This window comes from Choristoneura fumiferana, chromosome 25 (genome assembly GCF_025370935.1).
Source record: "Choristoneura fumiferana chromosome 25, NRCan_CFum_1, whole genome shotgun sequence".
NCBI lineage: Eukaryota > Metazoa > Arthropoda > Insecta > Lepidoptera > Tortricidae > Choristoneura > Choristoneura fumiferana.
Window position 1 is genome coordinate 4,353,714 of NC_133496.1, and position 13,758 is coordinate 4,367,471.

General features: G+C 36.0%; 1 protein-coding gene across 1 annotated transcript; it reads right to left on the reverse strand.

Moving 5' to 3' along the window:
- Window positions 1-713: 713 nt before the first annotated feature.
- LOC141442221 (facilitated trehalose transporter Tret1-like) lies at window positions 714-7,941 on the reverse strand. The gene is made up of 7 exons (XM_074107145.1): window positions 7,808-7,941; window positions 5,974-6,129; window positions 5,164-5,362; window positions 4,450-4,643; window positions 3,868-4,253; window positions 1,705-1,816; window positions 714-1,502 (listed from the first exon to the last, which is right to left on the reverse strand). The coding sequence occupies exons 1-7, from the start codon at window positions 7,863-7,865 to the stop codon at window positions 1,213-1,215; spliced, it is 1,395 nt and encodes a 464-aa protein (XP_073963246.1). The 5' UTR covers window positions 7,866-7,941; the 3' UTR covers window positions 714-1,212.
- Between the last annotated feature and the right edge of the window lie 5,817 nt (window positions 7,942-13,758).

Consider the following 13,758-nt stretch of genomic DNA (forward strand, 5'->3'; position numbering starts at 1 on the left):
TTTGCCACGCACTGTGGAACTTTTGAATCAGCTTGCAGCGCCAATGTTATCGGGCTGATGAAACTTAGGGCTCTTTCAATACCCACCACCACTACTATTTTCTATTTTCTAAATGAGCCGGCAACTTACCCATAATTCCACTTTATGTTTCAGGTGTTCTGAATCGTCTGCTCTTTTTCCTTCATATACAAAAACGACTACCTAACTCGCCTGTTGTCAACTCTGACCGAGCTATTGTGACACAATACATAATTAATAAAACCCACTGGAAATCAAGAAAAAATATTTTCCTAGCCTAAAATATCCTTAAGGCATCGCAAGTCATTCCGTAAGCCGGATAATTTGAATTTCCAATCATTTCGTTAGAATACAATCGAAGACCTACGGAATATATACATCTCATTAGTCATGATAAATGAATGTTGTACGCAAAAGTTTTCTGAAACAAAAGGATTTAACAGTGGTGCGTTTAGAACAGCAATCCTAAACGCATGACTGTTCAATCTTTTTGTTAAATCTGCTTGCTTGAGGAAAGACAAGTTAGTAATTTAGGCTAGTCTGTCTAAAGCATGGTCTCCATGCCAGGTCTAACGGGACACCACGTGGTTAGCAGTTTTGAATGGATCTTGTGAGCAAACATTTCACAAATAGTCAAGATAAATACAGATCGACCTAACAAAAGTAACCTAATTTTAACCGCTAGTGGCTTGTCGGAGATTTTTATGTCATTCATTTGGCCCGACTGTCAAAAAGCTACATTAAATGAAGAAAAAAAAATGAATTTTGTTTATAATGTACATTTTGTCATTAAATGTCAAGTTACAATAAATAACAGAAGGCGAGATCAATACAAAATACTGTCAATCAATAAATAAACCGGCCCGCGTTATGGCGTTATAATATGATTGCCGCATTGTCCTGTTTAACCGTGAAGCTTATTGTCATTAAAATATCCTCAATTGAAGGGATTTTATGCGATCAACATAAACTCTGCATATTTCCCGCATAAGCGGGCTCTGCTGACACTGACTTTTCGTAAATACCGCCGTTTATACTTCACTTTAACTTACCTACCCACAAATTTGTACGAACCCTTGACCCATAAATCGGTCGAGCACTTGGCTTATTTTCTTTTTTTAAAACAGCAATAATTATTTTCTTTCTTCTCTCACTATCTCCTTTCGCAACAACCAGTCTTTAGCAGCCAGCATCTCATAAACTAGGTTCATGTTTTCCCGATCGCATCATAATTTCTATCTCCATCAAACTCTTCCCCTTTGTCTCAGGCACGACGAGCAAGGTAAAGAAAAACCCGAATAAGTTGACCGCCGCGAAGATCCAGAACGGAGTATAGTTGCCGAAAGTGACAGCTAAGAAGTTGAAGGTCGAGGTTGAAAGCAGCCCGACCGAGCAACCACAGATCAACGTCATTGCTGAACCTAGACTCCTCACGTTTGGTCTGAACATCTCGCTGATTAATACCATTGGGATCACGTTGATACCTGGAATGTTATTTGAATATGTAGAAAGATCTATACGGGGTAAAATTATGAACGTGATTCAAAATTTAGCTTAGTTAATGCTGGACTGCATTAACTCATTTGTTGAAATTAGTCAAGTTCGTGATTTAATTTCAATAAATTTCATACTTACTTAATCTGATTTGTTTTCTTAATAATCTATTGACTTTTTGTGTCGACTCACCGATGCAAAAAAAGAATAAGAACGAAATGAGGGCCACAAGCGGCATCCACCTTATACACAGAATAGATGGGTGCTTGATCGATTCCAGGTAGAAATACGCACCCAACATTGCCTAAAACAAACGAGCAGATTAAATAAATAAATGAATATCATGGTACAATTGAAACCTATTGACCTACTCCCAAATAAAAAATATCGACACGGCTAAAGTTACAAAAATATGTGTACACGACTTTATGCACTTAAAGAAAGAAAAGAAAGAAAGAAAAAAAATATTCGTGACAAACATGAGAACAATAGATAAAAATAAAAACAAAGAAAAAAAATATAGGGTTGCATGGCATGCCACGAAATGGTCCCAAATCAGTGCCGGTCTTGCGAACGGCGCTGGTTTCCCTTTGGGACCATCTGGTCATCATACGTTAAAAAAAACACAATAAAATACAGTGAGACCGATACATTTTGCAGTAAAAAAAAAAAAACTAAAAATTACAATATTAATGTTACCTACCAAAATCAAGACATAGACACAGGCCAGTCACCCTTACCTACCCATTGACATCTATGTACCTTACGGCATAGATGTCGATGCCATTTAATATTAAGGTCGTGTATACATATTTTTAAAATTATCCTTACATGCCACAACATATGTACACGCACGGCTCAACACACACACTGCATAAATCGTTGTTTACCCATTTTTTGTAACATACATGTATAATTTTGCACCTCGCAGTACGATACGGCCATAGTTGTCTGATAGCATGAACTGTAAGTGTCCTTTGTAAATACATATTTTTGTAACTTTGGCTGTGGCAATATCTTTGCATGACTGTACTACAGCAATTATGGTAACTAGGCAACGGATAAACATAATCATATATAGATAAATACATATTTAACGTCCAAAACCCGAGTACAAACATTCGTATTTTTCACACAAATATCTGCCCCGACCGGGGATTGAAATCAAGATCTAAAGCTTCATAGTCAGGTTATCCGGTCGTCAAAAAAAAAACCGGCCAAGAGCGTGTCGGATACGCCCGAAATAGGATTCCGTAGCCATTACGAAAAAATTAAGTACTATTGTTCTAAGGATTTCGTATTTTGGTACGGAATATTCCAAGTTTAGGTATATTTTGTACCTTAGGCTGCTATTTACTCTTAAACTACTAATAATTCTCAAGAAAACTAAACCGTTATAGTTTTCCTTATAAGTTTGATATACTTACCTTGATTTTTTTCAAATTTTTCCACCCGTTTAGATTTTAGAGGAGGGGGAACGCTCGATTTTATTGAAAATTTGCACTTTAAATATTTTGCAAACAGATCATTAAATCGAAAAAAATCGTTTTAGCAACCCCCTAATGGTTTTAAAAGACCTATCCAACGACACCCCACACAACAAGGTTGGATGAGAAAAAAAATCACCTCCACTACATCTATGGGAGGATTTTTTTTAATTTTTTTATTCCACCATTTTGTTGGTATAGTTTACATATATATTCGTGCAAAGTTACAGCTTTCTAGCATTGATAGTCCCTGAGCAAAGCCGCGGACGGACGGACAGAAAGACAGACAGATAAACAGACATGGCGAAACTATAGGGGTTCCGTTTTTGTTATTTTGGCTACGGAACCCTAAAAAAGTACGGGTTGAAACGTATTTACCTACGTACAAGCTATTAAATAGAGACACTAATATAAAATAACAAGGTAGGTAGACACAATTTAGCTAGCAGCTGAAAGTAGGTCAATAGAATAGAATAGTTAGAATTCTCGTATTTCGTTTATAGTAAAAAGTTAGATTCGTAAATAAGTGAAATGAGCGTGAAACTGGTAGACGAAACATACTTACACTAAGAGGTGCTTACACTAATACATACAGGTGGGAACTTAGTGTGTTTGTTGTGGTTTGTTAGTCTAACATCTGGTAGCATGATGTGCGGTTGTGTTGCTCTGAAGATGAGCTCTGGTTGAGTTCGAAACGCGTCAGTGTAGTGTGGTGGTGGTGGTGATAGATGGGTTTGTGTGATTTGTGTGTGTTCTTACAGAGTGGAGGTGGAGCAACTCCATGAACACGCATATCTTGCATAAACTTAGCTATCCTAAGGTCGCGGGTGAGCAAAGAAATTATCTTAGTTCATTGAAAAATACTTACTAAAAACAAACTGCAGCAAATACTCGATACCAACAATAAAATTCTTCTCCCACATCTATTTATAAACACAGGCGTTACAATTGATCCAGCAAACTGTGTCACTCCAAGTAATATTGTAGCTACATCAGGATCAATTGATGAGGCAACATTCTTGAAAAGCATAGTAGAAAAAAAAAGAACGCTCATGATACCACCGGCTTGATTTAAAATAAATAATGTAACTGTAATCAACAAAGCCATCCTGTTACTTTTGATAGTGAACAGTTGCGACCATTTTCGATCGGCGTAGTCTTCTTTATATGTTTCCATCATCGCTTTTAGTTCTGTATCTATATCCTTACTTCTGCCCAACTCTCGAAAAATCCGTTTAGCGTCATCTTCTTTTCCTAAAACATTGCTAGAATCAACTAGTGAATCAATTTTACTTTCTCTCTCTCGCACACTCGCTCTCTCTTTTCTCTGCGATGACAAACTTTATTGGTGATATGTGGAGAAATCACAACACCAGGCATAATTTCCAAGATACTACTATTATAAATGGAATGTAACATTTAATTACAAATCATAGATTTGAAATCTCACCTTTTGTCACATAAAAGACAGGAGATTCTGGTACAATATACCCACAAGCAGATATATGGATTAAAGCGATTCCAATATATATGTAAGATACAACTTTTAATGTCACATATGGACCTGCAGCGTATACGAGCAACACACCAAGAGTGTGAAAAACACCCGTAAGTGACATAAAGATACCTCGTAGATTCGGTGACCTGAAAACAAAATGCTGAACTATTTTTCTTCAAGTTTAACAGACAACTTACTTATTATACTAATTTGCAAATATTTTATAACCCGTTTTTGTCAAACTTAAAACCTAAACTTGCTAAAAGTAGCTCCGATGCGGTAACGTTTCGTGTGCTCTGCCTACCCCATTTGGGAATACAGGCGTGATATTTGTGTGTGCGTTATAACCCCTGATAATTCCTAAACTCCTCTCCTTCTCTCGAATAACTATTCTACAGGAAGGGCTACGAATTAGACCGAAACATGTCGAGCTAAACTCGATTTAATCAAAACAAATAACGGTTGCTCGACGAATGTCAATTTATTCAACTTTGACTCGTTACCCCATTTATACAGCCTATAAAAAATCTTGAAAGAGTGATTCAGGATTATTTCACACACTGTACTGCGACATCTATTGGAATATAAAATAAATAAAAGCAAACACTTCACCGCTGTACGCTGTACCCTCAGCAAAAAGCGCTTCTTAACCTATTCTTAACTTACGCGAATTCTCCTATGTAAATTGCATTTAAAAGTTGTATTCCTGTGCTCCCGCACCCATTCACGGCTCGTCCAGCGTACATCCAACTGACATTTGAAGCTACAGCTAGCATAGTAAAGCCAAACAAAGACGTCAATGCCATTACTATTGCACTTGGCTTCCTTCCAATCACATTTGAGAGATAACCAGATATTATAAGTCCTGAAACAAAAATAGTTCTTAACATTCTAAGATCCAAACTCACCAATAATAAACAAACCATTTACGTTGGTAATATTCTGAATATTCGCAAGAAACCCTTCGTTTCTTCTTCTTTAATGTAGATTGCCAAGGAATCGAATTCGCCAACATTTTTTTTATCAGAGAAGTACAATATAAAGCTGTTCAAGGCTATAGAGAAAAGGGGAACATGTCAAAAAAAAATTTTTTAATAAGAATAATGCACAAAATACGTAATGGTTATTTGATATTGTGATAGAATTTTTGGCGAAACTTTTCAATAAACAATTGTATTATGATCGTGCAATCTACAGATTGAAGTCAAATTAGATTTATTTTGTCAATCCTATAAATATGACAATTTCGGAGAAAACAGCATTATATCAAATGACAATTATGAATTTCTTCCATTGTTCTTTTTAAACTTTATGTATTTTGATACGTACTTGTAAAAAGGCTGTGATGAAGCCGATGGTTCCTGAATCAGCAAACTACATCTTCTCCTTTATCTGCACTTACTATCAGGTAAGACAGAGGTCAATCGCTTATTAAAATAATGTTTATAATTTAACATAATAATAGTGTGTACCTACCAATAAGCACCCCAATGAGTTGCGCTGAAGCCACCCACGATGCTTCGTAGTCAGTGATAACATCGTCAAGAGGGGTTTGGTCTTTGTCTAACAGTTTCCCAAGCACTGGCAACGCCCAACCCAAGGAGTATCCGACAAGTATGTTGCCTAAAAGCACTGAAAGGTATAAGATGGTAATAATAAATATTTTTTTGGTAAAAAAAACATTTTTAATACAAGTTTTTTTTTTGGTGACTACTTTTTGTAAACTGTACTTGTATTGTCATCCAAACTAGATTTGAATACCAAATTTCAAGTCGATGCCATTAACCGTTGAAGAGTTCCGTCCTGTGGAGACGATCCTGGCCGGACTACCAGGATGTCACTATCAGATTATTGTATTGTCACCAGATTTACATAAGTTTCAGAAGTTTCAAGTCGATCGGACTACTCGAAGTGTGTCAAATATAACTTGCAAGATTTGACCCAAATAAGTAAACAAAAGTTCCCACTCCGCACTGGGCCCGCGTGGGAACTATGACCCAAGCCCTCTTGTTCTGAGAGGAGGCCTGTGCCCAGCAGTGGGACGTATATAGGCTGGGATGAAGTAAACAAATGAATAAACGAACAGGGCAAAAATAAAAGCTTGTAAATATAGAACACAGGTTACACACACATTGTAGCCATACCCAATACGTTTGAAAGCAATTCGTGATGCGTTCTTTGATTTTTTAAAACTTAAATTCGTAGCCGGAGTATTTATCTTCCGAAGTTAGGAATGCATTCATCATCATCATTGTCAGCCGTAGGACGTCCACTGTTGGACATAGACCTCCAGTTGCTTCGGTTTGGAAGCGGTCTGCATTCAACGTGAACCTGCAGACTGCGGCCATCCATTGATGGACGTCTTACGCTGCGCTTGCACAACCGCAGTCTCCATTTGAGGCGAGGTCATCGGCGTTAAAGATATACTTGTAATTACTGTCATAAAAGCACACTGCACTGCACTGGCCACGTCCCTTTTTTTACTTTTATCACTTTCTATATTCCCTACTAACCAACTTGGAGGACCTGTTTACCAACTAGAATGCTTGGTTGATTAAGTAACAGCCAATTTAATATTTAAAATACAAACAATTGCAAAGCCTCATATGAACGGTCCACGAAAAGAACATGACTGCCTAGTCCTGGGCAACTTTTTGACTTAAAGCAGTTTGAAAGTTAGTCACTACGATCAATTACTATGGTTACCATTTCATTAAAAGTATATATTTTTTTTATTTTTTTCAGATTATTTAATTCAATGGTATGTGTATTAATTACCTTGTGAGTCATTGTAAGTCATAGTACTTTGCGAGCTCTACATTTTGAGATTAATATCTCAATTTAAAAAAGGGTGACTAGAAATGTTCTTTCCGTGGACCCTTCATATACTTTCCGTGGAAATACTTTATACTAAGTGACATCTGTATGGTGATTTAAACAGACATAATGTAAAAGGAGGCGTTAATCAATTCAGTTGTTTTGATTTTAATAAAATTATGGCTGCGCTTCATTTAAGTCGTACAGAAAGCTTATGTATTTAAGAAGAATTAATTGAACAAGCTTTGTGATAGTGATTCAAATACCTATTACGAGTATAAATTATTTACTTACTTAAGATTTATTTAAGATAATCCCAAACTTTTCTGAATGCAATATATAAGTAATAAACATACACAAGGAATGCATACGAAACCTTTTTTTGTATCAAAAAAGAATACTACAAGCTGATATATATCATGTCAATTTACATTGTGTGGTTCAATTATGCAATAGCGAAAAATCATAATAAAATATAATAAAGAATATTTACAGCAAGCAGCGAACAAAATTTGTTTCTTTTGATAAAGTTGCAGCGTTCCATTCACCATTATGCAGAATCTTTTTAATACTTTTTTTATTACTAAGTTCACGCACTTCACACTGTTCTTACTCGTGCTCCAACTAGCGGATTACTCTCTTGATAGTCCTTGTGATTGTAACTTTGAACAGATGTTCGAGGCACCGCACACATAGAAGTGTAAAAAAATGTGGCAAGTCGCGAAATGATACGAAAATTGTGATGTCGCAAATATTATTCCTTGTTGACTTTTAGATAGAATAGTAATTAATGCACAGTTAAACAAAACGAATCATGTAGTACGATATCTTTGTGCTACTTATATCATTTAGACATTTGTAACACCGCGGACCTTGTGCAAGGTCCGCCCGGATTGCTACCACCATCTTGCTCGCTAATCCTGCCGTGAAGCAGCAGTGCTTGCACTGTTGTGTTTCGGCGCGGAGAATAAGGCAGCCGGCGAAATTACTGGCACTTGAGGTATCCCATCTTAGGCCTCTAGGTTGGCAACGCATCTGCAATACCCCTGGTGTTTCAGATGTTTATGGGCGGTAGATCTCTTACCATCAGGAGGCCCACTTGCTCGTTTGCCATCCAGTCGAATAAAAAAAAATATAAAAAAACGTTAGGTATAATTTCATGTTATAATCGTTCATAACGTATAGTTGTTGTTGTTGTACAGTTGTTTTATATACTTTCATAAGGAATAACCATGTTTATGGGCTAAATTCATATCATATAACATACATAGGGTATATCGTTTATAATACGTAATAATGTCTCATATAACATTAATATGATATATTATCAAGTGGTATACTTTATTTCTTAAATACTTGGTAAATTTTAATAATTTAAAACCAGAAAATTAGGTGTTTTTAATCACCCTTTAATTTTGTATTGCAAGGTTTTACTTCAAATTTGTGCTAGCGAGCGAGCAGCGACTGGGATAGTTTAGGTTCAGAAGGCTAAGGCGATAGCAAAGCGGAGTATAGCTTATTAGCCTTAGCCTTCGATGTTAGGTTTTTTCTTATAGCAGCGAGGAGAGGGAGAGGAGGTTTTTTTTTTACTCTTGTGTCTGATATCCTGTCAATCGTTCAAAGGTTAACTGGAAGAGATCCGTTTAAGGGATAAGTTCGCCTTTGTACATCTTACTATCCTGTGTTATGTTATTTTCATGTGTTTTATGTACAATAAAGAGTTTTGCCGTGAGCATTTTGCGTTGCGTTTTGAGTGAGGCCGTGATGGAGTGGAGACCCAGAACCGGGCGGAGAAACGTTGATAGACAGGAGATGAGGTGGACCGACGACCTGGTCAAAGTGGCGGGAAGGTGCTGGATGAGGAGAGCACTAGACCGAGATGAGTGGCGAGCAATGCAGGATGCCTACACTCAGCATTGGGTGGCTATGGGCTGAAGAAGAAGAGAGAAGAGAGGAGAAAGAGTTTTACAATACAATACAATACAATTTTATCATTTTACGTTATGAGCATTAGCAAACGTATTAAAAAAATATAGAAAGTGAAGTTATACGTAATGAATATGGTATGTTTTGTTTTTATGTATTCTATTATTTACCCCCTGTATAAACCTACGAATCATTTCAATGGTGTTTGTGAAGTTCCCAACCCACATTGGGCCCGCGTGGGAACTATGGCCTAAAAATGCTCTTGTTCTTAAGATGCCTGTGCGCAGCAGTAGGTCGTATATAGGCCAAAAAAGGATAAGCCAATAAGCACCATTGATGCTGTGGACGAAAATTGTACCCAAAATCCTAAAAGCAAGGTACTTAGATGGAATTAAAAATAAATCGAAGCCTTAAGATTTAGGGAACCCAAATCACCGCCCACCGAAGCCTACACAGTCCCTTGCGTCCCCTCGTAATAAGGCTTATACAATCAACTCGACAAATTCAATAAACTGAAGTGTGTCCAAAATCGGATCAGTAGATCTCCACTTTGAAGCTTTTCTACCAATAAGTGTACTCCGCTAAAATCTTAATCTTATCCTACGCGATTAATTAGAGGATCGTTTTGGTTCGCGGTTGTATTTGGACTAAAAAAAAAACTTTTTTTTTTTTAATTCTACTGGAGCGCAAACGAGCAAGTGGGTCTCCTGATGGTAAGAGATCACCACCGCCCATAAACATCTGCAACACCAGGGGTATTTGCCAACCTAGAGGCCTAAGATGGGATACCTCAAGTGCCAGTATTTCACCGGCTGTCTTACTCTCCACGCCGAAACACAACAGTGCAAGCACTACTGCTTCACGGGAAGATTAGCGAGCAAGATGGTGGTAGCAATCCGGGCGGACCTTGCACAAGGTCCTTACCACCTGCAAAATGAGATTATGAGATTACATTGAATGCTGTGACGAGGACGTCCAACTTTATCAATAACAAAATTGTAATATGTTTACCGCGACTTGCATTACGTGCCTGTATTAAAAAAAAAGGCTATTTTGCATAACAGCTGCGATATTACAAAACTATGAGACACCTGTAAATATCTTCTAGGCAAACAAACCATAAACTTAAGTAAAGATACACAACACAAACACAATGATACAAAAACAGTCACAGTGACAGTCAAAATGATGTTATAAATTTGTAAGTGAAAAAATAAAAGATCGGTGTTTTGTTATTTCGACTCAAACTCATATTTTACAAAAAAAAAATTGACCCGACTACAAAATACCATGAAGGTTTTTTTCTACCAGCCTTAAGTCGGTGCCTCATCACGAACCAGCCTACCTCACCTACGCACTACATATTATTAACCTTATATCTTACCTTTCCTTACATTACTTAGGCCGTCTTGCAGGAAAAAATAAATCTAGATTTAGTATTTAATCCAGGCTAAAGCTGGACAGTTCCTACAATTTGACACTACTAAACTGAGCTTAACGCTAACTCGAGATTTATGTGTTTACTGCAAGACTAAGTGGGCCTTATAATTACTTGTAATTTAATTATAATTTTCGCTGAAACTAAATAATTTTTGTCAAAAGTTTTTTTGGCTACGTTTGCAATTCTACCAATGTTTTTCAACATTATTTTATCTTATCCCAACGCATCATAAAACCAAAAAGAAACTAAGTATATATTTTATTAACCCCCAACGCAAAAAGAGGATTGTTGAGTTATTTAATTTTTAATTTAATTTAAATATTTTTAAAATATATTAAAAATTTAATTTAAAATTTAATTATGTTGAGATATATAGTATTTGAAGTGACAAAGTCGGGGGTTTTCCAATTTTTTGTTGGTTAGGATAAAATAAGTATAAATTTGTTTTATTTTGTATGTTTATAACATCCTGTATCAGCCAAACGGTACAGCTACAATATTAGTGTCCCATATCTCTCCCACCTGTACAACGGACCTAGGAACAAGGTGTTTTATGTGGTTTTCTTGAATATTCATCCACTCGTTAGCCAGATAGGACCAACTGAATTCTTAATGCTGGGTTTGGCTTCTGTTTCACTTGTGTTAAAATTAGGACATGATCTCAAAGTGTGTTTATTAGGAGACTTGTGTATTTAGTAACATCCTGTCATCATCACCATTATCATCCCAGCCTAAATACGCCCCACTGCCTGGTTACAGGCCTCCTCTCAGAATGGGCTGGGACCGTAGTTCCCATGCGCGCCCAGTGCGGATTAGGATTTTCACACTCACTATTGTTGCTTCGCAAGTTTGTGTAGGTTTTCTCACGATGTTTCCTTTTTCCGTAAAGCTCGTGATTTCGATGTAATTTCGCACATAAATTGTGAAAAACTCAGAGGTGCGAGTCCGGGTTTGAACCAACGATTCCCTGCTTGAGAAACCATAGGTGAGACCAGTAGGCCACCACTGCTTTAATGGCCACGGATGATGTTGGGTTAATTATTATCAAAATATTATATCATAACATGATAATGATGGAATTTTATTTGTATTATCTCTAATTAAATTGATAATGTGTATATTAGTTTCTACTTCTTGCTTAAATAATAAATTACAGGAACTCTCTAAAGTCTCTGCCAGTCACCAGCATTAATATCTGCCACAGCGGAGCGTGCAAAAATATCTGACACGTCCGTCCGGCCCTATAAATAGAGTCGTATCAGATATTTATGCATCGCTTGTCGTGTCAGATATAGGTGCTGGTGACTGTACCTGTTTCTGTATCGTTTACTATTTGTGGTATATAATAAAGTCATTATATTGTATTGTATTGTACAGTACAGTCAACGTCATAAATAGTAAGTGATCACTTTTGTACCCTGTCCCTTTCAGTCGGTAGGTACACAATTTCGTATGGCTTTTCAAACATGACGTTAAGATTAAGATTAAATGATAAGATTAAGATTATTTATGACGTTGACTGTATACCGTGTTCTTACTGATTTCCGTTAACTTTAACAAACAGCTCAGTTTTTTTATAGAAACTACCTGGTTATTTATTGGAAAAATTAAATGATTATTCGTATTCGAATTAATTATTCGTGGAATAATTTATTCGCAAATAATTTAAGATAATGTAATGTACCTACGTAGATAAAATATATTATAATTTGTGTATTAATCCGAATAAAATGACGACCACTTTTTGAATCATCAATGCTTTATTCGCGGACAAATTATTGCACAAATAATAATAAGTAATAAAATATTTTTTTTTTGCTAAAAGACCACAAATAAAATAATTTCACAATGCAGATAGCAAATAGAAATAGCTGCTTTTCTGATTCTTATGATTTTCAGCCAGCGCCCGTAGTGTGAAAATTAATTTATTCGCGTATAAAAAAATCTTGAGTTATTGTTTGTCCGAATAATTATTCGGATAAAAATTATTCGAACAATCCCTATCTCTGCTTTTAACTTTGCCGAGCTCGGCTCAATACAGCTCTCTCTTTCTACGTGCAGCAATAACTTGCATTTTTTTTTTCCATTAAGCTACAACCTTTTAATTAAAAACTTATTTTGCTAAACTGGAAACGTAAACTCGCTTTGTACCTACTAAAAGTTCTGGTTAAGCATAAAACGCGTCGTAAATTTAGTTAACCGTTGGCGTAAATTTTTATGTTCATTGTTCCGAAGTTGGACGCAGTTTTTTTGCAACTGAAGCAATTAGGAGTTGATTACTGTAGCGGTTAGTCAGACAAAGTGTGTTTGAGCTCCTTTTTTCGGCGAATGGTTTTTGCTATTTTAGCAACTAGGTGTCTTAAAATTCGGTAAGTAATTGACTATTTATTATTTATTTTATAAATCAATGCTTTACAATAGGTACATGTTATCGAACAGAAAAATATTTTTTAAGTTAACTTCATAAAGAACAGACTCATAAAGGTTTGAAATTAAAGATTATTATTTAGAGAAAGACTAGACTACAAAAAAATCAGCCTTTTGATAAAATCCCTGAATGCCTTTGTGAAATGACCAAATCAGCCAAAAAATCCAACTCGTTCTTTCAGTTCATCACATTTGTTCAGTGATTTGATAAAATATTTAGATTTCTATGCGTATGTACAGTCAAGTGTAAAAATATGAACTTATTCAAAGTTTCAAAAATAGGTAAGTACCACAGATACTCTTATTTCGACGCAATAAGGCCATAGTAACATATATTTGAGTGGGTCGAATATTATACATATTTATTTTTGCACTTGACTGTACGTAATATCAGCCAAATAAGCCATGAATTTTTAAACAAGTTCCGATCAAATGAATATGTTGCTAAAGTCGAACTTTCAAGTTGACAGACACGTCTATTGGCATTATTGTTTTTGACATGCAAACGATTATCAACTTTAGGGTGGTAGACCACATATTTGGCTGATGGTACATAACTACATACTATAGAACCAAAACTTGCACAAAATATCATTTTTATAGATTTAACGATTGAAATTAGAACGATAATAGAATAGAAGTCAAAGTCA

Excerpts from the sequence above, each read along its gene's own strand:
- LOC141442221 (XM_074107145.1), bottom strand. The coding sequence starts at position 7,865 with ATGGTGAATGGAACGCTGCAACTTTATCAAAAGAAACAAATTTTGTTC. Across the intron at positions 4,254-4,449 it reads TGTCTTTTATGTGACAAAAG|GAAAAGAAGATGACGCTAAA; the intron begins GTGAGATTTCAA and ends GCAATGTTTTAG. Across the intron at positions 1,817-3,867 it reads TTTGCTGCAGTTTGTTTTTA|GCAATGTTGGGTGCGTATTT; the intron begins GTAAGTATTTTT and ends CGTTTGTTTTAG.